The sequence below is a fragment of the Balaenoptera ricei genome, chromosome 5 (assembly GCF_028023285.1).
Source record: "Balaenoptera ricei isolate mBalRic1 chromosome 5, mBalRic1.hap2, whole genome shotgun sequence".
Taxonomy (NCBI): Eukaryota; Metazoa; Chordata; class Mammalia; order Artiodactyla; family Balaenopteridae; genus Balaenoptera; species Balaenoptera ricei.
Window position 1 is genome coordinate 138552329 of NC_082643.1, and position 24135 is coordinate 138576463.

Consider the following 24135-nt stretch of genomic DNA (forward strand, 5'->3'; position numbering starts at 1 on the left):
AAAGATGACATAAACAGATGGAGAAATATACCATGTTCTTGAATTGGAAGAATCAGTATTGTGAAAATGACTATACCAACCAAAGCACTCTACAGATTCAGTGCAACCCCTATGAAACTACCAATGGCATTCTTCACAGAATTAGAACAAAAAATTTTACAATTCGTATGGAAACACAAAAGATCCCGAATAGCCAAAGCGATCTTGAGAAAGAAAAATGGAACTGGAGGAATCAGGCTCCCCGACTTCAAACTATACTACACAGCTACAGTAATCAAGACAGTGTGGTACTGGCACAAAAACAGAAATATAGATCAGTGGTACAGGATAGAAAGCCCAGAGATAAACCCATGCACGTATGGTCACCTAGTTTATGACAGAGGAGGCAAAAACATACAATGGAGAAAAGACAGCCTCTTCAATAAGTGGTGCTGGGAAAACTGGACAGCTACATGTAAAAGAATGAAATTAGAACACTACCTAACACCACACACAAAAATAAACTCCAAATGGATTAAAGAGCTAAATGTAAGACCAGACACTATAAAACTCTTAGAGGAAAACATAGGAAAAACACAGGAAAAACACTCTTTGGCATAAACCACAGCAAGATCTTTTGTGACCCACCTCCTAGAGTAATGGAAATAAAAACAAAAATAAACAAATGGGACCTAATTAAACTTAAAAGCTTTTGCACAGCAAAGGAAACCATAAACAAGACAAAAAGCAACCCTCAGAATGGGAGAAAGTATTTGCAAATGAAACAACAGACAAATGATTAAACTCCAAAATATAAAAACAGCTCATGGAGCTCAATATCAAAAAAACAACAATTCAATTAAAAAATGGGCAGAAGACCTAAGTAGACATTTCACCAAAGAAGACATACAGATGGCAAAGACATATAGATGGCCAAGAGGCACATGAAAAGATGTTCAAAATCACTAATTATTAGAGAAATGCAAATCAAAACTACAATGAGGTATCACCTCACACCAGTCAGAATGGCCATTATCAAAAAATCTAGAAACAATAAATGCTGGAAAGGGTGTGGTGAAAAGGGAACCCTCCTGCATTGTTGGTGGGAATGTAAATTGATAGAACCACTATGGAGAACAGTATGGAGGTTCCTTAAAAAACTAAAAATAGAACTACCATATGACCCAGCAATCCTACTACTGGGCATATACCCTGAGAAAACCGTAATTCAGAAAGAGACATGTACCACAGTGTTCATTGCAGCACTATTTACAGTAGCCAGGACATGGAACCAACCTAAATGTCCATTGACAGATGAATGGATAAAGATGTGGCACATGTATACAATGGAATATTACTCAGCCATAAAAAGAACGAAATTGAGTTATTTGTAGTGAGGTGGATGGACCTAGAGTCTGTCATACAGAGTGAAGTAAGCCACAAAGAGAAAAACAAATACCGTATGCTAACACATATATATGGAATCTAAAAAAAAAAAAAAAAAAAAAAGGTACTGATGAACCTAGCTAGCTGCAGGGCAGGAATAAAGAGGTAGACATAGAGAATGGACTTGATGACATGGGGTGGGAGGGGGAAGCTGGGGTGAAGTGAGCGTAGCATGGACATATATACACTACCGAATGTAAAATAGTTAGCTAGTGGGAAGCAGCAGCATAGCACAGGGAGATCAGCTCAGTGCTTTGCGATGACCTGGAGAGGTGGGATAGGGAGGGTGGGAGGGAGGGAGGCTCGAAAGGGAGGGGATATGGGGATATATGTATGCATATGGCTGATTCCCTTTGTTGTACAACAGAAACTAACACAGTATGGTGAAGCAATTATACTCCAATAAAGATGTATTAAAAAAAAAAAGAATAGTGTGCTTAAACTATTCTTTCTATGTATGTAGTTCCTGGAAAACAGTGACAAGTTAGGAGTGTCACTTTTAATTAGCCTAGTCTTTATGTCATAGCTTCCTTTAATGGTTTTTACTAATATTTTAATTATTATAAGAAAAATTATTTTTAGGCTTTCTGCTAAGTAAATAGGAACACTAAATTTAGTTGCTTAGTCGTATGTTTCTTTGGCTGCATATGGTTACGTTACTGCTTCTGCTCTCCCCTCCCTCGTATCCCCCAGATCACTTTGCCTGTTGATTGTGGGAAGGGCTGAGAGTTAGGAAGCTATTGCAGAGAAACTAGGACTGATGGATCTACTAGAGAATGGAAGTGTCAGGGAAGGAAAGCACAGAGGATAATTAGGTTTTTTGCTTCATCATCTGAGTGAGGGTGAGTTGAGGGAAGGGCATCTCTTGAGACAGTGAAGACTTGGTGAATAGATTCTGGGGGGAAAATCAGTTGTGTTTTGGATAGTGTATTAGGTTTGAGATGTGAACAACAAAATAGAGATGGTGAGTACCTAGTTGATTATAAGACAGCTCTGTAGTTGGCTCCATCATTGAGCTTTAAGCAGTTGATTTCATGGTGCTGAATGTAAAATTTTACATTTTTGTTTCTCCACATTTTTCTATGATTTTATTATCATTTGCATTAACTACCCCTCCCAGATTTTGAATGTATTGTTTTAAAAATTGTGAGTAAAATTTGTTTAAACTTAATGACAGTGAAATCTGGCATAGAGTACCATATCTTTAAGATGTTTTCTGTAATGAATACAGTGCTTTAAAAATAATTATTGTTATGAAAGCACATGGTGATACTTAAAAGTCAGATAGCACTAAAAGGTTTATGATGAAAAAGAATTTGTCAACTCACCCTCCCTCCCCATCCCCTCCATACCTTCCCACACCAGAATCAAGCACCCTCAGTCCTTCTAGCTATTTTCTCTGGTATTTGCTTTTCTGTTGCTTAGTAATATAACATTATTTCTTTCTTCTTTTTTAAAATATTTATTTATTTATTTGACTGCGCCAGGTCTTAGGTTGTGGCACGCAGAATCTTCGTTGCAGCACGCAGGATCTTTAGTAGCGGCATGAGAATTCTTAGTTGTGGCATGTGGGATCTAGTTCCCTGACCAGGGATCAAACTCGGGCCCCCTGCATTGGGAGCATGGAGTCTTAGCCACTGAACCACCAGGGAAGTCCCTATAACATTATTTCTCATGACTTTTAGACATTTATTGACTTCTGTTTATGGAAAATGAGGGCTTGGAACTTCATCATTCACACATTTGCTCACTTGTCTTTCTCTCTTTATACTTATATCACAATATTTTGATAAACCAGTATTAAATATTTACATTTTTATAACTATACATGTATTTTTTTATTGTTGAGCCAAATATTACACTAAGACCACTAAGACCACCACACTCTCTTATATAAGCCTTTATTTCTCCTGGAGCTAATACCTATCTTACTTATTCAGTTGCCTGGTTTTCTATAGACCCATTGCTCATTTTCCCCAAATGTGCCTGTATTTCTGTCAGGTGTTTATAAATAAAATTTTCCATTTTTGTCCTTGATAGAAACCTATTCCATGGTGGCCATTGGCGTCCTGTTTTATTTTGGAGTGGTTGTTCTCTAGTTCTTTTTTCTGCATTAGATTACTTATTTACTAAGTCCCATGTTATCTTTTTTGTTTTGATTCCTTTTAATAGCTTCCTAAGGAAGAGTGCAGAGAGAGAAAATTTTAACTTTCTGAGAAGCTTTAAACTGTCATTTTACTTATATATACTTGGTTGACAGTTTAACTAGGTAAGGAATTCTGAATTTTGAAGGCTGTGTGTAGTTTTATAGCTTTTAGCAATATTCCATTGTTACTTTGGAGTAAAAGTTCAGTGCTATTCTGATAACAGATCTTTTTATGTGACTTGTTTTTTTCTCTCTGGAAGTTTTTTTTTTTTTTTTTTTGGCTGTGTTGGGTCTTCGTTGCTGCGCATGGGCTTTCTCTAGTTGTGGTGAGCGGGGGCTACTCTTCTTTGCATTGCGCAGACTTCTCATTGTGGTGGCTTCTCTTGTTGCGGAGCACGGGCTCTAGGCGTGCAGGCTTCAGTAGTTGTGGCACGTGGGCTCAGTAGTTGTGGCTCGCAGGCTCTAGAGCTCAGGCTCAGTAGTTGTGGCACACGGGCTTAGTTGCTCTGCGGCATGTGGGATCTTCCTGGGCCAGGGCTCGAACCCTTGTCCCCTGCATTGGCAGGCGGATTCTTAACCACTGCGCCGCCAGGGAAACCCCTGTCTCTGGAAGTTGTTTTTTTTTTTTTTTTTTTTAAATTTTATTTATTTATTTATTTATTTATTTATGGCTGTGTTGGGTCTTCGTCTCTGTGCCAGGGCTTTCTCTAGTTGCGGCAAGTGGGGGCCACTCTTCATCGCGGTGCGGGGACCGCTCTTCATCGCGGTGCGCGGGCCTCTCACTATCGCGGCCTCTCTTGTTGTGGAGCACAGGCTCCAGACGCGCAGGCTCAGCAATTGTGGCTCACGGGCTTAGTCGCTCCACGGCATGTGGGATCTTCCCAGACCAGGGCTCGAACCCGTGTCCCCTGCATTGGCAGGCAGATTCTCAACCACTGCGCCACCAGGGAAGCCCCTCTGGAAGTTTTTAAGGACCATTATTTCCAGGCTTTGAATTTTCATTATGGTATGCCATAGTGTGGGTCTTTTTTCCCCTTTGTTAATTTGCATGCACTTGTTTGTCCCTTGTGGCTTCAGAGACTTGTTTCCTTCAGCAAAAAGAAAATGTTATTTTAAAATATAATTTCTACACCTTTCTTTTTTTTTCCAGTTTTCATATTATTAACACTTGTTGGACCTTTTGGAGTAAGCTAATGATTTTCTTATTTTTTCTAATGTATATTTTGTCCCTTTGTCTTGCTTTTACTTTCTGTATTTGAACCTTCCTTTTTTTTTTTTTTAAATTTTGGCTGCACAGTGTGGCTTGCGATATCCAGTTCCCTGAGCAGGGATTGAACCCCGGTCACTGCAGTGAAAGTGTCGAATCCTAACCACTAAGCCACCAGAGAACTCCCTGTATTTTTTTTTTTAAACTGCGTTTTAGTGGGATTTAGGAGAATATGGAAATAACGTGATCATTTTGTTGTATTTAACAGAATCAAAAATTTAGCACCGAATTTAAAATTGTTTGCATTTCTTGCTAAACTTAAAGTTTTCTCTTTTGTTTTGACAGAGATGTTATGAACATAAACAGTACAGAAATGGATTGAAATTCTGTAAACAAATCCTCTCTAACCCCAAATTTGCTGAGCATGGAGGTAAGTGTAAATACTGTACACTTGCTTGTAAGCGTAAGTAGGTAAGGCTTTGCTTACTTGTCTGGTTTCACTTATTTGGGTTCTGTTAATCCCAGCTGCCTAGACTGTTTTCCAGAGAGAATGGACCTTCTTATCCTTGACTCCTGTGAGATGTTTAGTACTAATACTTTGAATTTATTGTCGAGAAAATGATAACACAATCTACTTGAGTTCTGATTTATTCCTATTTTGAATATTAGCACCATAGGAAAGGCAAAAGAACCTAGTAAGACAAATATGCTAATTTAAGTTTAATAAATAAGTTTATTTAAAATGTTACAAGAAAATTTTGCTTGAGAACTTTGGTTGAGCTAGAGAAATTTTATTCCTTACAATAAGCTTATTCAGAAAGTATCCATTTGGGTCTTTGCTCATGAACCAGCACCTTCTTATTTAGCATTGTATCTTAATTAGTTTTTCAAGACAGTCATGTTTAAGACATGATTTTGAAAGTTTACATAGCTTTTGCCTGTGTGAGGGTACAAAATTGGACAGTGAGATGTTTGTAGGATAAACTTGTAAAGAAGCAAAGGAAAAATAAGCTTTCACAGGTCTGATTTGTAGTTAGGAAACATGGCTCTTTGTTAATTAATTTGATAATGTTCTCTTAGTATTGAAGAGGGAAAGAGCAATAGTTCCCTGTTAGCTATCTTTACTCGCGTACTTTCACTATAGTAATAAAATTGTTTAAAGATGGAAAGCAGTGGGAATAAAGTATCTAAAATTTTCTCTCTCCATTTCCTTGTTAAAAAATAGTTTTGCTAGCCGATTGGATATTAGGTTGTTTTATATTCATTCCAAAAGTATGCATAATGGTAATATAACTTTTAGTCGTATAGTCACCATAGAGTTTCAGTACAGCAGAGTACCAACTTTCATTGTGTCTAAAATGCAATTTCCCTTCATATTTTAACATATCTGAAATCAGGTTGCATATGAAGTATCATAATTTAATTGAAAATACTTTTTTTTTTAATGTATTTTTTTTTAAACGCATTGTTTACTTTGTTTATTTATTTATTTATTTTTGGCTGTGTTGGGTCTTCATCTCTGTGCCAGGGCTTTCTCTAGTTGCGGCAAGCGGGGGCCGCTCTTCATCGCGGTGCGCGGGCCTCTCACTATCGCGGCCTCTCCCGCTGTGGAGCACAGGCTCCAGACGCGCAGGCTCAGTAGTTGTGGCTCACGGGCTCAGCTGCTCCGCGGCACGTGGGATCTTCCCAGACCAGGGCTCGAACCCGTGTGCCCTGCATTGGCAGGCAGACTCTCAACCACTGCGCCACCAGGGAAGCCCGAAAATACTTTTTAACAGTACATAAGTTATGATTTGTTCTATACTTACTGACAACCTGGGTTTTCATTAATTAAGACACTTGAAGTTGTTTCTTGCAAGAATAGATTTTACCTGTTTAACAACAAAGTATTACTTTCTACAGTACCTTGCTAATTTGGCTACTTGCCAAATATATTTTGTTTGTTTGCTTCCTTTTCCTTTAAATTTATGCATGATTTTTGATGATTTTGTACACATTTTTTTCCTTCTTTTTTTTTTTTGCTTCCGTTTCTTTATCTGTGTTTTACTATAAATGTTGACTTTTCCTCAGGATAATATGTTTAATCCTTATCTTTTATTCCTAATTAATTTTTCTATAAATTTTAAATTGTAGTCCTAAAAGGCAAATTAATCATAATGAATATTTTATATTCATTTGTGTTTCATAGAATATACATTATGAAATTAGAAATATTGTTTTTCACTTTCTGAAAATATTTTCCTCAACTCTTTTTTAATCTGTGGATTGTGAACGACAGGTGTTTGACATCTTCTTTTACTTGTATATTTAATAGTAATCCCAAAAAATCATTTTAAAATAAATTTATGAAAACCAGAAATGTAATTTATGTGTATATTTAAATAGTTGAACAGTGAATTTAACCTTTATGTAACTTGGGTTCACAGAGATAGTCTGTTTCAAGATAAAGTTTTTCATACTTTAAAGTAGTGATTTAATAAGGTCATGGAATTCCCCTGAACAGTAGGAAAATCATTTTATCTTGTTAGCATATGGATTACCAGATATTCATGCATTTTTGTATCTTTTTATCTAAAAAAAAAAAAAAATCTAGGGAGGCCTACAGTATAGAAATGTGTAGTTACTTCATTTGTCAATTTAACAAATATTTTAATTCTTTAAAAACCTGGACATTTTCCCAGGAATCTCCTTGAAGTTTTAAATATGTAGGATAATGTAACATTTGTATTTGAGATTATGGTTACCGTTTTTGTTGTTGTTAGTTATCTTTAAATTCCTTTTCTTTTTTCTTCCTTTTCTTCTTTTTCTTTTTTTTAAAAATAGAAACCCTGGCTATGAAAGGATTAACATTGAACTGTTTGGGAAAAAAGGAAGAAGCTTATGAATTGGTTCGTAGAGGTTTGAGAAATGACTTGAAGAGTCATGTGTGTATCCTTTTTGTATATTTAAGGGTTGGATTGTGGTGTCTTGAGCTAAGGCAGCAATTTGGGAGTCAGAAGCTTTAGATCTCTCTTACTGTGTAACTCCAGAGGAGATGGTTCTTTCTTCAGTTGAATAATAGCAACTGCATTCATTCAGGAAACATTTTTGTATACCTACCATGTTCTACCATTGTATCTAGTCACAGATAAATGGGACTTGCCTTTTAAAATATCTATGAAAGCTCTTCCCACACTTAAAAAAAGAGGTACCCTGCCGATTCCATCATAGCATGAATTTAGAGAAGGATATACGATAAGGAGTATGAGAAGGCAGTAGAGTATACTGATTGAGAGCCCAGGGTTTGGAGTAGGCTTCACTTTGGTTTGAATCTCAGCTCAGCTTCTTTCTAACTGTGATCTTAGGGCTTAGTTTCCTTATGTGTTAAATGAGAATACTCATACCCATTTCACTGGGGTGGTGTAAAGATTTAATGATGCTTAACATAGTCCCTGATAATGCTGTACTGTGTGAGGTGAATTTTATTTTATTAAGAGAAGTGTGAGAGTAGGATCAAGTACAAATGTCTGAGGGAAGATAGAGAAAAAATTGTGGGTTACTGTTTTTTAAATAGTTTTTAACATATTTCTTTACCTATTTTGTTGGCTAACACAATGAAGTGCTGAAACACTTAGCAAATTTTCAAGTGTTAGTCTGGAATAATACAGACTAAGAAAAGATATGGATTTTGCTGTCAAGGATCTTATAGTCTAGTGAAGGAAGATACTTGGTAGAAGCTTAACACTTCTGAGTATTACATAAAATGTTATAATTTGTTCAACAATTATCACTAATCCAGTAAAGCAGAAGTGAGTGAGTTGAGAGTAACCAGAAACTGAAAAGGTAAGCAAAGGATTAAGTAATAAGATTTTGTAGCTATCTTTTCATCATTTTAATGTTGGTGCAGTGTTCTATATGTACTTGCCATGCTTTATTTAACTGGGTTCCTCTTGATGAACATAAATTTCTTTAAATTTTTAGCAGTGTTAAACTCCTTGAGGATAGATTTTTAGAAGAAGAAGATTCAAGGCAGTTAAAAGGTGTTGCAGTGCTCAAGAGAGTTGATCAAGTCCTGAAATGGGGGTGCGGGGAATAGGAAGGTAGGTAATGGGTGCCATATTATGAAGGGTAGTGTATCTCAGGCTTTTTAAAACCATGTTTCAACCAACTGAGAAGATTTGTTAACCTTTACTTTGTCATTTGCATAATGAAAATGAAGATTATTTTTCGAATAAAATTTATAACATTATATATGTATTTTCAGTTATACATGTCACCCTAGAAATTCTGTATTTACTGACTCTGTTAAGAAGTGTAGAAGTTGTTAGATTGAAAAGTTGGAATCTGATCTGAGAGAGAAACATTACTCATTTCTGGAAAGGGAAGTAGACTTTCTTCTTTTGATTGTGTGTGTTTTAGAAAGGTTACTCTGGCAGGTGAGAGTAAAAGCAGAGAGACTGAAGGCAGGGGGATGGGTGACTTGCAGTAGTCAAGATCTAAAGTGAAAAAGACCTGTATTAGGGGAGTGGGATTATTTACATATTTTCCCCCCTTTGTAGCACAGTTTTACAGCCTACTGTAATTTTGCTTACTTATCTGTATCCCTTACTAGACTTTAAGTTCTTTGAATAGGAGACTGTCCATTTTGGCCACCTGCACCCTAAATTTAAGTGGTTGATTTTTAGGAACTTTATACTGCACTAAGGGTCTGTCCCAAGGACCTTGTTAGCTAAGGAAAAGAAAATACACTTGATTTAAAACAATTACATGTCATGGATACCCATTCCCTCTTTTTCCTTTTAAAAGTAAAGATAATTCTTAATATTTATTGAGCATTTATTTTTGTGCAAGCCAGTGAGCACTTTATATGTTATTCCATTTTGTCACCAAACTGCTGTGCTTTGCTGTATAGGCTTTCTATTTATTTATATTTTATAATTGAGGAAACATAAGATTAAATTAACTTGTTTAAGGTCACAGAGCTAATAAGGCAGGCTAGACCTGTTTTCTCTGGCTCGAAGAGCTGTGCTTTTTCCCCCCACTGTATCAAGACTACCTTCTGTCTTTATATTCTCTCTGTTTTTTAAGCTTGTAATTTTATAAATAGATGTAGTTTTCTGAGTTTCATAGAGAATATTATTGGAACTTTATTTCTTGACCTGGAGGTTGTATCCTTAACTAAATCCTTTAGGTTGGCATGTTTATGGCCTTCTCCAGAGGTCAGACAAGAAATATGATGAAGCCATTAAGTGTTACAGAAATGCGCTAAAATGGGATAAAGACAATCTTCAAATCTTAAGGGACCTTTCTTTACTACAGATTCAAATGCGAGATCTTGAGGGTTACAGGGTAAGTAGAGAATTTTTTTATTCTAAGGAGGAAATATTGTTTAAATATTTAAAACTTTTTTTGAGTACTTTCTGATAACAAGTTTTCCATTAAAAAAAAATTTAATTGAATCTTGCTCTCTTCCCCCAGTAGTGATTGTGTTTATGAGTGGACTAATCAGATTTAAAAATTATTTTACTGTGAGGCAGAGTTGGATTACTGTATAAGATTGAGTTAATCAATTCAGTGAAAAGTTAACATTTTTATATATATATTTTTTGTTTGTTTATTCCTTTTACCTTCATAGAGATTAATATTCTGTCTTAGTAGCTACATTGTGTGTGCGGGGGGGGGATTTCCTTCCAGTTTTATTCAAATATAATTGACATACAGCACTGTATAAGTTTAAGGTGTACAGCATAATGATTTTGTTTACATCATGAAATGTTACCACAGTAAGTTTAGTAAGCATTCATCATCTTATATAGATACAAGGTAATAGAAAAAGGAAAAATTATATTTGTTCCTGGTGCTGAGAACTCTTAGGGTTTACTCTTGTAACAGTTTCCACATATAACATACAGAAATGTTAATTATATTAATCATATTGTACATTACACCCCTAGTACTTAATTTATCTTACAATTGGATGTGTGTACCTTTGACCACATTCATTTAATACCCCGTTCTCCCCACGGCACTCCCATTCCCACCTCTGGTAACCACAAATCTGATTTCTTTTTCTCTGAGTTTGGTTGGTTGGTTGGAGTTTTTGAAGTTTAATTGCCCTATGATGCTATATTAGTTCCTGGTGCACAACATAGTGTTCTGTATTTTTCTGCATTACAAAATGATCACCACTGTAGCTATATTTTAACCCTTAAATCAGTCTATTAAATCAGATTTATTTAGTCCCTCTTTTTATTTTTCCATGTAGTACCTGTTGAGTTGTTTTCTATAGATCTTAGCTCAGTAGTTGGGCACTGTATTTTAAAAAAGTGGTTTTATTCCTTTGTACTATCTTTTTTTTTAATTTTTAAATTTAATTTAATTTATTTTTTTATACAGCAGGTTCTTATTAGTCATCAATTTTATACACATCAGTGTCTACATGTCAATCCCAATCGTGCAATTCAGCACACCACCATCCCCACCCCCCCACCCCCCCCCCCGCGGCTTTCCCCCCTTGGTGTCCATACATTTGTTCTCTACATCTGTGTCTCAACCTCTGCCCTGCAAACCGGTTCATCTGTACCATTTTTCTAGGTTCCACATACATGCGTTATTATACGATATTTGTTTTTCTCTTTCGACTTACTTCTCTCTGTATGACAGTCTCTAGATCCATCCACGTCTCAACAAATGACTCAATTTCGTTCCTTTTTATGGCTGAGTAATATTCCATTGTATATATGTACCACAACTTCTTTATCCATTCGTCTGTCGATGGGCATTTAGGTTGTTTCCATGACCTGGCTATTGTAAATAGTGCTGCAGTGAACATTGGGGTGCATGTGTCTTTTTGAATTATGGTTTTCTCTGGGTATATGCCCAGTAGTGGGATTGCTGGATCATATGGTAATTCTATTTTTAGTTTTCTAAGGAACCTCCATACTGTTCTCCATAGTGGCTGTACCAGTTTACATTCCCACCAACAGTGCAAGAGGGTTCCCTTTTCTCCACACCCTCTCCAGTATTTGTTGTTTGTAGATTTTCTGATGATGCCCATTCTAACTGATGTGAGGCGATACCTCATTGTAGTTTTGATTTGCATTTCTCTAATAATTAGTCAAGTTGAGCAGCTTTTCATGTGCTTCTTGGCCATCTGTATGTCTTCTCTGGAGAAATGTCTATTTAGGCATTCTGCCCATTTTTTCATTGGGTTGTTTGTTCCTTTAATATTGAACTGCATGAGCTGTTTATATATTTTGGAGATTAATCCTTTGTCCGTTGATTCGTTTGCAAATATTTTCTCCCATTCTGAGGGTTGTCTTTCGTCTTGTTTATGGTTTCCTTTGCTGTGCAAAAGCTTTTAAGTTTCATTAGGTCCCATTTGTTTATTTTTGTTTTTATATCCATTACTCTAGGAGGTGGATCAAAAAAGATCTTGCTGTGATTTATGTCAAAGGGTCTTCTTCCTATGTTTTCCTCTAAGAGCTTTATAGTGTCCAGTCTTACATTTAGGTCTTGAGTCCATTTTGAGTTTATTTTTGTGTATGGTGTTAGGGAGTGTTCTAATTTCATTCTTTTACATGTAGCTGTCCAGTTTTCCCAGCACCATTTATTGAAGAGACTGTCTTTTCTCCATTGTATATCCTTGCCTCCTTTGTCATAGATTAGTTGACCATAGGTGTGTGGGTTTATCTCTGGGTTTTCTATCTTGTTCCATTGATCTATATTTCTGTTTTTGTGCCAGTACCATATTGTCTTGATTACTGTAGCTTTGTGATATAGTCTGAAGTCATGGAGTCTGATTCCTCCAGCTCTGTTTTTTTCCCTCAAGACTGCTTTGGCTATTCAGGGTCATTTGTGTCTCCATATAAACTTTAAGATTTTTTGTTCTAGTTCCGTAAAAAATGCCATTGGTAATTTGATAGGGATTGCATTGAATCTGTAGATTGCTTTGGGTAGTATAGTCATTTTCACAATATTGATTCTTCCAATCCAAGAACATAGTTTATCTCTTCATCTGTTGGTATCATCTTTAATTTCTTTCATCAGTGTCTTATAGTTTTCTGCATACAGGTCTTTTGTCTCCCTAGGTAGGTTTATTCCTAGGTATTTTATTCTTTTTGTTGCAATGGTAAATGGGAGTGTTTCCTTAATTTCTCTTTCAGATTTATCATCATTAGTGTATAGGAATGCAAGAGATTTCTGTGCATTAATTTTGTATCCTGTAACTTTACCAAATTCATTGATTAGCTCTGGTAGTTTTCTGGTGGCATCTTTAGGATTCTCTATGTATAGTATCATCTCATCTGCAAACAGTGACAGTTTTACTTCTTCTTTTCCAACTTGTATTCCTTTTATTTCTTTTTCTTCTCTGATTGCCGTGGCTAGGACTTCCAAAACTATGTTGAATAAGAGTGGTGAGAGTGGACATCCTTGTCTTGTTCCTGATCTTAGAGGAAATGCTTTCTGTTTTTCACCATTGAGAATGATGTTTGCTGTGGGTTTGTCATATATGGCCTTTATTATGTTGAGGTAGGTTCCCTCTGTGCCCACTTTCTGGAGAGTTTTTATCATAAATGGGTGTTGAATCTTGTCAGAAGCTTTTTCTGCATCTGTTGAGATGATCATATGGTTTTTATTCTTCAATTTGTTAATATGGTGTATCACATTGATTGATTTGCGTATATTGAAGAATCCTTGCATCCCTGGGATAAATCCCACTTGATCATGGTGTATGATCCCTTTAATGTGTTGTGGGTTTCTGTTTGCTAGTATTTTGTTGAGGATTTTTGCATCAATATTCATCAGTGATATTGGTCTGTAATTTTCTTTTTTTGTAGTATCTTTGTCTGGTTTTGGTATCAGGGTGATGGTGGCCTCATAGAATGAGTTTGGGAGTGTTCCTTCCTCTGCAATTTTTTGGAAGAGTTTGAGAAGGATGGGTGTTAGCTCTTCTCTAAATGTTTGATAGAATTCACCTGTGAAGCCATCTGGTCCTGGACTTTTGTTTGTTGGAAGATTTTAAATCACAGTTTCAATTTCATTACTTGTGATTGGTCTCTTCATATTTTCTATTTCTTCCTGGTTCCATCTTGGAAGGTTATACTTTTCTATGAATTTGTCCATTTCTTCCAGGTTGTCCATTTTGTTGGCATAGAGTTGCTTGTAGTAGTCTCTTAGGATGCTTTGTATTTCTGCGGTGTCTGTTGTAACTTCTCCTTTTTCATTTCTAATTTTATTGATTTGAGTCCTCTCCCTCTTCTTCTTGATGAGTCTGGCTAATGGTTTATCAATTTTGTTTATCTTCTCAAAGAACCAGCTTTTAGTTGTATTGATCTTTGCTATTGTTTTCTTTGTTTCTATTTCATTTATTTCTGCTCTGATCTTTATCATTTCTTTCCTTCTGCTAACTTTGGGTTTTGTTTGTTCTTCTTTCTCTAGTTCCTTTAGGTGTAAGGTTAGATTGTTTATTTGAGATTTTTCTTGTTTCTTGAGGTAGGCTTGTATTGCTATAAAATTCCCTCTTAGAACTGTTTTTGCTGCATCCCATAGTTTTGGGGTTTTTTTTAACATCTTTATTGGAATGTAATTGCTTCACAGTGGTGTGTTAGCTTCTGCTGTATGACAGAGTGAATCAGCTATACATATACATGTATCCCCATATCTCCTCCCTCTTGAGTCTCCCTCCCACCCTCCCTATCCCACCCCTCTAGGTGGTCACAAAGCACCGAGCTGATCTCCCTGTGCTATGCAGCTGCTTCCCACTAGCTATCTATTTTACATTTGGTAGTGTATATATGTCCATGCCACTCTCTCACTTCGTCCCAGCTTACCCTTCCCCCTCCCCATGTCCTCTTTTCTTAGAGTAAGTAGATCAGTAAGTAATAAAGGGTACCATGTCTTAACCTTTTAAAAAATTACAAGATTATCTTGGAAGCTTCATTGTGCTTCTTAAGAAATACGTTTTTGCTTCTGTAAAGCTACACAATGTGGATGTTTGAAACTATTTTCTGTTATGATTTTCATCCTTGTGTTACAGATTGCTCAGTGTTGTGGGGTAAATGAACATGATCTTTTTAAGACGCATTTACTTTCATTGTAAAACTAAGAAGTGTTTTTTTCCCCTCTTAAAGGAAACGAGATATCAATTACTTCAGCTTCGACCTGCGCAGAGAGCATCGTGGATTGGTTATGCTATTGCTTACCATTTATTAGAAGATTATGAAATGGCAGCAAAGATTTTAGAAGAATTTAGGAAAACACAACAGGTAACAACCAGAAGTCATACCTAGTAAACTAGGTCTTATTCTTAATATAACTCAAAGAGAGAAGTGTATATAGCCTTACTTTTTATTTGAAATAGTTTCAAACTTACAGAAAAGTTGCAAGAAGAGTACAAAGAACTCCATATAGAAGTTCACTCACATTAACTAATTGTTAATATTTGATACATTTACTTACAGTCTCTATATTTACTTAGCTATTTAATTTTTTTCCTGAAACATTTGAGAGTAATTGTAGATACCATGCTCTTTTACTCCTAAGTGCTTCGGTGTGGTATTTCCTAAAAATAACTTTATAGTTGTCAAATCTATAGATACTGCTGTATAGATTATCAAAAAATTAGGAAATTTAACATTGATAGACTGTTATTATCTAATCCACAACGCATATTCAAAATTTACTAATCAGCCTGTTTATATCCTTTCTAGGACTTTTTTTTTCCATTTCAGGATCCAGTTTAGAATCATAACTTACATTTAGTTGTCATTTCTCTTCAGTCTCTTTTAATCTGGAAGTTTCAAAGACTTTCTTTGTATTTCATGACATTGGTAGTTTTGAAGAGTCATGGCAGTACTTTCGTAGAATGTCCATCAATTTGGATTTATTTGATGTTTCCTCATTATTAGACATTGTTATGCATTTTTGGCAGGAAACTACAGAAGTGATTTCAAGCCCTTCTTAGTTCACCACATTGAGTCACGTGGTGTGTGTTCCATTTGATTACTTGGTTAAGGTGGTGTCTGCCAGGTTTCTTCACTATAAACTTGTTATTTTTTTCTCTTTGTATTTAATAAACAATTTGAGACTTTATGAATAGTCTGTTCTTCATCAAACTTTTCACCACTAGTTTTAGCATTCATTGATTATGATTATTGCCTGAATCTACTGTTCCTATGATAGTTTCAAAAGGGTGATTTTTTCTGTCTTGTTCCTTCTAGATTTATTTGACATTCTATTCTTAAGTAAGGGCTTTCCTTTCTCCCCTATTTATTTATTATATGTAAGGACTTAATGGATTATTTTATTCAGTGGGTTATAAGTTAATATTGACATTATTTACTTAGTTGCTCCCTAGAAAGATATTTAGGAATTTTAAAAAAATGAATTTTGTCCATTATATATTATCCTTTGACTTCTTGTATGTATTTGAGTGTGTGAACAATTTTCTAATATGAAAACAAAATTCTTACTGTTAGTATTCCTTATATCCATATATAGACATCCCCTGATAAAGTGGATTATGAATATAGTGAACTCCTTTTATATCAGAATCAAGTTCTTCGGGAAGCAGGTCTCTATAGAGAAGCTCTGGAACATCTTTGTACCTATGAAAAGCAGATTTGTGATAAACTTGCTGTAGAAGAAACCAAAGGTATTTTTTTTAAAGAGTGTAATTTATTCCGGTATTTAATTATGACAAAGAGCAAAACTGAAAAATCTAGTTGCTACTGATAGTTGCATAGAACACAACTTCTTGATTTGATGTCAAAATCTATTTCTTACTCATGCACTTTGAATAATTTGTAATGTGGGAAAATACACATTCAAACAATGGATATTGTTATAGGAAAAAAAATTGTGAACAATAAATCATTGAATGAAGTGACTCAGTACAATATTTTCTCTTTACAGTATTTTCAGATCAAAGATACTTAGAGTTGATTAAGACACTGGAGGCAATTGCTCAATTTTATAAGACAGAGGATTTTCTTAGAAACTGCTTATTGGCGAAACTGAATGTGTACAACACATTTCTTTATTGTCAGTAATATATATTGATAAATCAGTCTTTACTAAAGTGCTTCTGGGACATTCCTAGGGTTCTTTATGGTTTATCTGAATGTCTCTCTGAACACAGAACTTGAATTGAAACCAGAGATTCGGGTTTATATGTGTGGATTAGGGTAGGAGGATGGGTAGATCCTTAAATAAAGATCTCCAGTTCTGCCGTTTATTAGAGGGTTGAGAAGAAGGAGTCTTTGTAGTTTTAAAAGTTGAGGAACTGATTATGGAAAGTGAAAGAAAAATAACAAGTAATTGAGAATATGAGTATTTTCTAAGAATTGCCATCTGAAATATTCCTTTACCTTTGTGAGACCAGGCGACTGAAGTTTGTTGGTTTCAGATTTCTTTGGCTTCCCTTGAAGTTGAATACTAGAAAGTGTGGTATCTGTGTGCAGAGTTGGTATAGCCACCATTTGCTTGATGAACTTTTCAGCAGAGGATAGTGCTGCTGGCAAGAAAAGAATGGAAGTCTCAGGCGCCTGGAGCTCATTTGTGAGCTGTAGGTCCAAGACAGCCCTCTCGCACTTGAGTTGATCATCCCTTAGCAGTCTGTTAGTTATAAAGGAGGAGGTTTCTGACTTCTTGGAAAGATCATGAGGTTGAAAAAACTAGTTTGAGTTCCTTCATTGGCTACTAACCAGCTAAATGATGAGGGGCAAGACTTGAGCCTCAGTTTCTTTACGGAAATATGTGACATTGTTCAAAATACTCTTAAGTACATTGTTTTGTTTTATTATTTTTATAACTTTATTAGTGAGGAAGAATGACAGCTCAAGCTGAGGACTCAGAATTGACCCACGGATTTAGCAATTTGGAAGTTACTGATGACCTTAACAGAAAAACGTTCTGAACATTTGGAAGGAGGGTAGTAAAAGCCCAAACAAATCAAGTAGATTTAAATGAGATTTAAGTAGAGGAATTGAAGATAGCATGCATAAATGATGCATACAAGTAGATTTGCTGTATAGGAAACACCTATAGGGTAGTGGTGTATGGAATGGGTTATAGGATCAAAAGAAGATTTTTACAGCATTTGCTTATGCTCACTGGATAATGAGACAGAATATGCAGTACAGTAGAGGGTATGTGATCTAGTGGAAAAGTTGAAAGGTTGGGCTTAGATAGCAAAATGAATAGTTCATCCACAGTAATGAGAGATGGTAGAGTGTATGGGCAAGTAGGTGTGTCGATGTAGTGGGTATTTGGGAGTTCTCTTCTCGTTGCTTCCATTTTCTCAGTGAAATAGGAAACAGAGCCATCAGTTCGTTCCACAAAATATGTTTTGATATCTCCAGTGAATCAGGTATTGGGGACAGGGTATATAAAGAGAATAGAAGGGAACTAAGAGTAGAATCATCAATCGTTGGATATTCCAGTAATAAAAGGCATTGATGTTAGTGGTGGGTAGTCAGGATAATTTAGGAATTTCCTGGCGTGGGTGAGTGGGCATAGTTAGGCAGAAAGTTTCATTGTTAATTCTTATACCATCAGTTTCTTCTACAAGGGAAAGGTGGATGAAGATTAAGGGAAGGAAATGTGGATGGGTGTAGCGTAGGGGAGAAAAGTTGCAAAATATTATTTATGTTTTTGGTGAAGGAGGCTTTTGGTTAGTGTAGAGCTGACCGTTAACTTTGGTGCTGTTGACATTTTGGGACCGAGGTGCTGGAGGTGGAAGTCTCCTGTATGTTGTGTAATGTTTAGCAGCATTGGTAGCTTCTACCTATCAGATACCATAGCACCTGCTCCCCTTACTGTGACACCAAAAATGTCTCCAGATATTGCTAAATGTCTCATGGATGGCAAAAATGCACCTGGTTGAGAACCACTGAGGGTATAAACATTAAGAATATGGGCTCATTTAGCCAAATTGCTTGGGTTCAAATCCTGACTCTTAACAGTTAACTATCTGAAAGACCCTTGACAAGTTTACTTATGTTCTCTGCTTTAAAATGACACAAATAATAGTAACCTATCTCATAGAGCTTTGAGAATTGAATTAAGTAATGCAAGTGAAACATTTGAAAGTCACTTTCACTTTCAGTAAGTGTTCATTTTTATTATCTGATAATAGAAAGGGTGCAAGGGTGAAGTCCTGGTTTGAAAATAATACCTTTGGTGAATGGGAGCCCATTAAGGTAGGGAAAAGGATTCCTGAGCAGTGTTTGAGGCCTGTGTGAGTTTGGAGCTCATATATGTCTAGTGAAACCAGTGCCTCAGTCCATTCATCTGCTGACTTCTTTTATGAGAAGGTGTACAGCAAGCAAGCAATCGGGATGACCCAGGCCTTAAAATTGGTAAATGAGGGAGCCTAGGTTTTGAGATTAGTTTTCATATTTGGGGCTGCTAATGTCATTCAGGGATGGGATTGGTCATGCAACCCAGAGAAGATAAGCAGTGAGCCTACAGGTTGCTGAAAGGCATGAAGAAAAGGGAACGGTTTTCCTCTAGGGTTGGAGGGTAGGATTAGTGAGCCAAGAAGAAGAAAGTCAAGATAGTTAAGCTTAAAGCAAGATGCATATTTGGTAGTTGGAAAAGAGAAAAAACAGTAGTGGGAAGAGAGACAATGTGGCCATGCTTATGGGCTGCTAGAGCACAATCGTTTCCTAGTTGATTAGGGCATCATAAGGTTAGGGTATTGGATTGGGGCATTAATTTGGATTTTGAAATTGTCCATATGTTGTCAGGAATACTTGAGTAGTAGATGATGGCTTGGTGACTGTGTTCAGTGACCTTGAGAGAGTAGCCTGGAGTTAGAAAAATACCTGAATAAATTGAGGATGTGAAGAGGATGACATTTCTACACATGAACTTGCAAAAAGGAGGGACAATAAAGTAACATGGTAAATAGTCTTGTTGAAGGGAATTGAGAACTCAGGAGGATACCAAATCTACCCACTTCCCAATATTGAAGAGGTTTTAAGAGAAAGTTTGAGGAAAACTTAAAGTTACAACCAGAAGATAACTTAATTTGTTTTTTATCAGGGGAACTTCTGTTGCAATTATGTCGTTTGGGAGATGCAGCTGATGTTTACAGAGGATTACAAGAGAGAAATCCTGAAAACTGGGCCTATTACAAAGGCTTGGAAAAGGCACTCAAGCCAGGTAGCATTGGTTAAAACTTACTCTCTAAGCTTTAATTGCTTCTTTTGTTAATATATATTGTGTTAACTCAGTGAAAATCATAACTAGAAGAACTGGTTAAGAATTGGTTCAGGGACTTCCTTGCTGGTCCAGTGGGTAAGACTCTGCGCTCCCAATGCAGGGGGCCCAGGTTCAATCCCTGTTCGGGGAACTAGATGCTACATGCATGCCACAACTAAGAAGTCCGCATGCCACAACTAAACATGCCTCAACGAAGATCCCGTGTGCCTCAACTAAGACCTGGCACAGCCTAAATAAATAAATAAATATTTTAAAAAGAGAAAGGTTACCAGGAGAAAAACTAATTAAAAAAAAGAATTGGTTCAAAATCTGAGTATAGAAGTACATTTGTGAACTTCCATTTAATATGGTAGACTAAGCATTTTCTGAAACCTCTCTTCTACTACAAATTCAAAGAAAGAGTTGTGAAAAGAATTTTAGAAACAAGTTTGAAAAATTTGCAAATGCATAGCAGCATCAGAAACATGAAAGGGAAATGTAGAAATGGAGATGTCTCCCCAAAAGAGACACTTCTGTGATAACCTGTGGCTATAGCAGAGTGGCCTGCCAGGGGCAAGTGAATGTTGCCAAGCTGAAAGGGAAGCACTGTTTCCTATGTGGAAAGAAGGACTCAGGTAAACCTGGTCCAGAGACACTCTTCTCCCCAACCATTCTCTCCCATGAATAGGACCTACTTGTGAGGACAAGCCCAGAAATGTGTCATCTACAAAAAGGCAGAGTCTTTAGCCAGGATGATCTAATTTGAAGCGAAGTTTCCCACAAGACTGATAGTGAACTATTCCTGGTACTATTCCTGGTATAAATGTGAGAGAAACCTTGTACAAAGAATGTCATCCTCTGTAGTAACACCAGCATTGGAAAGGTAATCGTCAGTGCCAGCCAAAGGGAGAGTAGAGATCATAGAGAAGCCTAAGATGAAGAGAGGCAATGAAATATGCATAGTTAAGAGAAAGTGCCTGTTAGGAATCTGGGAAATGAAAAACCTACTTCTTGATGTGACATGAAAATCTTAATAGATTAAATATAAGAGGGGCCACAGCTGAGGAAAATTAGTGAAGTGAAAGATTGAACAAGGAAAGTTCTTACCTGAGAGTAAAAGAAAATATAAAAGAAATATGGAGAAATGGAAGATAGAGGATAAATCCAGAAGCTCCAAGATAAATCAAAGGAGAGGAGTTAGAGGAGAGGCTGAAGAGAATACTAGAGAAGCCATAGGTGGAAACATAATAACCGAGCCTTTCTTGGAACTACAGTAGAGCAGGCAGATTTTGAAAGGCCACCTAAAGCAGAGCAGGATAAGGAAAATTATGTATTTTATATGATTATAGGTTAAAATATGAAAATATTAGAAGTATTCTAAAATGATTGTTGATATATTTAGGTGGTTAGATTATGAATAATTTTTCCCATGTTCAAATTTTCTGTTTAATATGGTAATTTTTATATATTTTCAGAAATTTGTAATTTTCTAGAAAAATATATGTTTTAATTACATATGAAAAAAAAATTTTTTTTGGTTTGCAGCTAATATGTTAGAACGACTAAAAATTTATGAGGAGGCCTGGACTAAGTATCCCAGGGGATTGGTGCCAAGAAGACTGCCATTAAACTTCTTATCTGGTAAGTGAGAATAACTGTGAAGGAATGAAAATGGTGTTATGATATACAGTATCTTTCCTTGGTTTTAAATATATGAGTATGCATGTTAAGATTTTAATGTATGCATTTTTAGAGTTGTCTGGGTACATGTAAGTCAACAGGAGTTTTTTCTTCCAAGGTGAGAAATTTAAAGAATGTTTGGATAAGTTCCTAAGGATGAACTTCAGCAAGGGTTGTCCACCAGTCTTCAATACTTTGAGGTCTCTATACAAAGATAAAGAAAAGGTAAAGCAAAATACAATGGTTTGGTTTGGTTTTGTGTTTTGACTATCATTTCTTTGCTCAGTATTTGGAATAATTGATCTTGGCTACCTGTGCACATAGTATACACATTGTGAATCTGCTAACCGTCTTCCTAGCTTGCAGTTTAAATGCTTCTGTGCCTCTTATTTCCTTCTCATCCTCTGCTCTCTTTAGCTGAATAAATTACTGCTTATTTGTTCTGTCTTTTGTTTCTGATGTGTACTTTTTAATGAGTCGGTACAGGGATGAAAATTTGGTAAGGTAGTGATTTCTTCAATATTTTCTCTAATTCTTGCTCATGGTGAAAGCCAGAAGTGATTTTTTTTTTTTTTTTTTGAACTAGGTTGAAGCTTAGTAATCTTTCTCCTTTCTATTTGGTAGAAAAAATATTCTGTCAGAGGAGTTTGTTTGCTGTCCCAGTAAGTTAGCTTACTCTTTCAGCTGTGTATTACAATATTCAAAACGCTCGTTAAAGGGTGTTTAATCTTTTTTTCTTTGGCCGAACTGCATGGCATGCGATATCTTGGTTCCCCAACCAGGGATCGAACCCGTGCCCCCTGCAGTGGAAGCGTGGATTCTTAACCACTGGACCACCAGGGAAGTCCCAAGGGTGTTTTAATCTTAATTTAGATTATTTTGTTTATAAGTACAGTGGCATCAGACATGTTGGCTGGGTTTAAAAAAAAAACACCTTAAAGGTGGGACAGATTAAACGTGCTAAATAAACATTTAAACCTAAAGCATATAAAGGGCGCTTATCTGCCAGTCTTTTGTTGAGAGGTCCAAGATATGGTGGGCTTTATTGATGACTGTTTCACCTTTCTTCCCCCTTGATTAAATCACATTGATAGAATATGGTATTTTACTTCTAGTTTTGGTACAGTGAGAACGTGATGCTTGTGAAGCAATCTCGATTGTAGAATCATATATATTGTTATGACTTTTCCCTTTATGGTTGTCTTTTTAAACCTAAATTGGTAAAAAATGTCTAATTTATCTTTGAGTCTTTCCATGGTATTCGACTTAATAGAAGCAGTTCTTTCTTTTTGTTCTCATTTCTTAAGTTTACATAATATTGAATTAAATTCTGCAGTGATGATAATGAATGCAACTAATTCAAACAGGTTTGGGAAAATAAACCTCTTAGTAGGCATGTAGCTCACCTTGTGGGAGAAGAACATGGGTGCACCAGAATAACCTAGCTGTGGCCGTTCAGTCCTCACAATTTTCTGAGGTGATGGAGAGAGCTGGTGTTAACCTGTTGAGTCAGTTAAGTTGAGGTCATTTAAGAGAGCTTCTGTAGTAACAAATTCATTATAGATGGATTAAGCAAAGAAGGGAATTAATAAATTAAAAGTATTCACAGATCTCTTACGAAGCCAGGAGTAAGTAGTACAGTCATGACTCAGGAGAGACCAGAACTGGGATGGCCACTCACTCTCCTGGATCTCAGAAACCCACCCTTGGCGCCCTGCTTCTGTTCTACTGATGCTTTCCCCTTGGTGATGAAATTGAGAGTGGATGCTGTCGTATGCTTGCGGAATTTTCTTTTTACACAGTATTTAATTCTTGATTCCTGAAGTGCAAATGTTAACTGTGAGTGTTATTTATGTGAATTGAGGTAAAAATGAACCAAGATAAAAATCATCCCTAACATTACCTCTTTCTGTCCAACCTTTTCCCGATTTCTAGTTCAGCTTGATGCTTTATTTTATAGCAGGGAAAGGAGTTGCCAGTAAGTTTTTTGGAAAGTTTTGCCTTAAAACACACCTTCATAAATGTATGGTTTTAAATTTTTATCCATAGGTTAAGAGATTTATAAAAAGGTTTGTGTGTGTGTATGAGAGGGGGAGAGAGAGAGAGAGAGAGATAGGTGGAGGGGGGAATCGGAATGTTTATTTAGCCCTCTAGTAGTAAATAACACATTTTGCACAAGCATAGTAACTATATATTTATTTTTTTTTATTAAAGTGTGCTTGTGTGTTTGTACTCTAGGTGGCAATCATAGAAGAATTAGTAGTAGGTTATGAAACATCTCTAAAAAGCTGCCGGTTATTTAACCCCAGTGGTAAGTGCTCAAGTTTTATGTTTTAAAAAAATCTTGAAAAACTTAATATGTTGCGAAATTCTTGACCAGAAGGTCAGTATTGTTCATTATTTAGTCAGTAAGCTTAGTATATTTAAACTTTTTTTCCCTTTAAGATGAAGGTGCATTAATGTACACATTATGTGAAATGTACATTGG

General features: G+C 36.1%; 1 protein-coding gene across 2 annotated transcripts in view; it reads left to right on the forward strand.

Annotated features, from left to right (window-relative positions):
- Positions 1-24135, forward strand: part of NAA15 (N-alpha-acetyltransferase 15, NatA auxiliary subunit) — a 76640-nt gene that overhangs the window by 20324 nt on the left and 32181 nt on the right. For both annotated transcript variants that reach the window (XM_059923632.1, XM_059923631.1), the window contains exons 2-10: positions 5124-5208; positions 7602-7706; positions 9949-10106; positions 14891-15025; positions 16260-16413; positions 19809-19928; positions 21513-21608; positions 21766-21872; positions 23886-23958. In XM_059923632.1, coding sequence (XP_059779615.1) covers positions 5124-5208; positions 7602-7706; positions 9949-10106; positions 14891-15025; positions 16260-16413; positions 19809-19928; positions 21513-21608; positions 21766-21872; positions 23886-23958 — 1033 coding nt within the window. The remainder of the gene's footprint in view (positions 1-5123; positions 5209-7601; positions 7707-9948; positions 10107-14890; positions 15026-16259; positions 16414-19808; positions 19929-21512; positions 21609-21765; positions 21873-23885; positions 23959-24135) is intronic.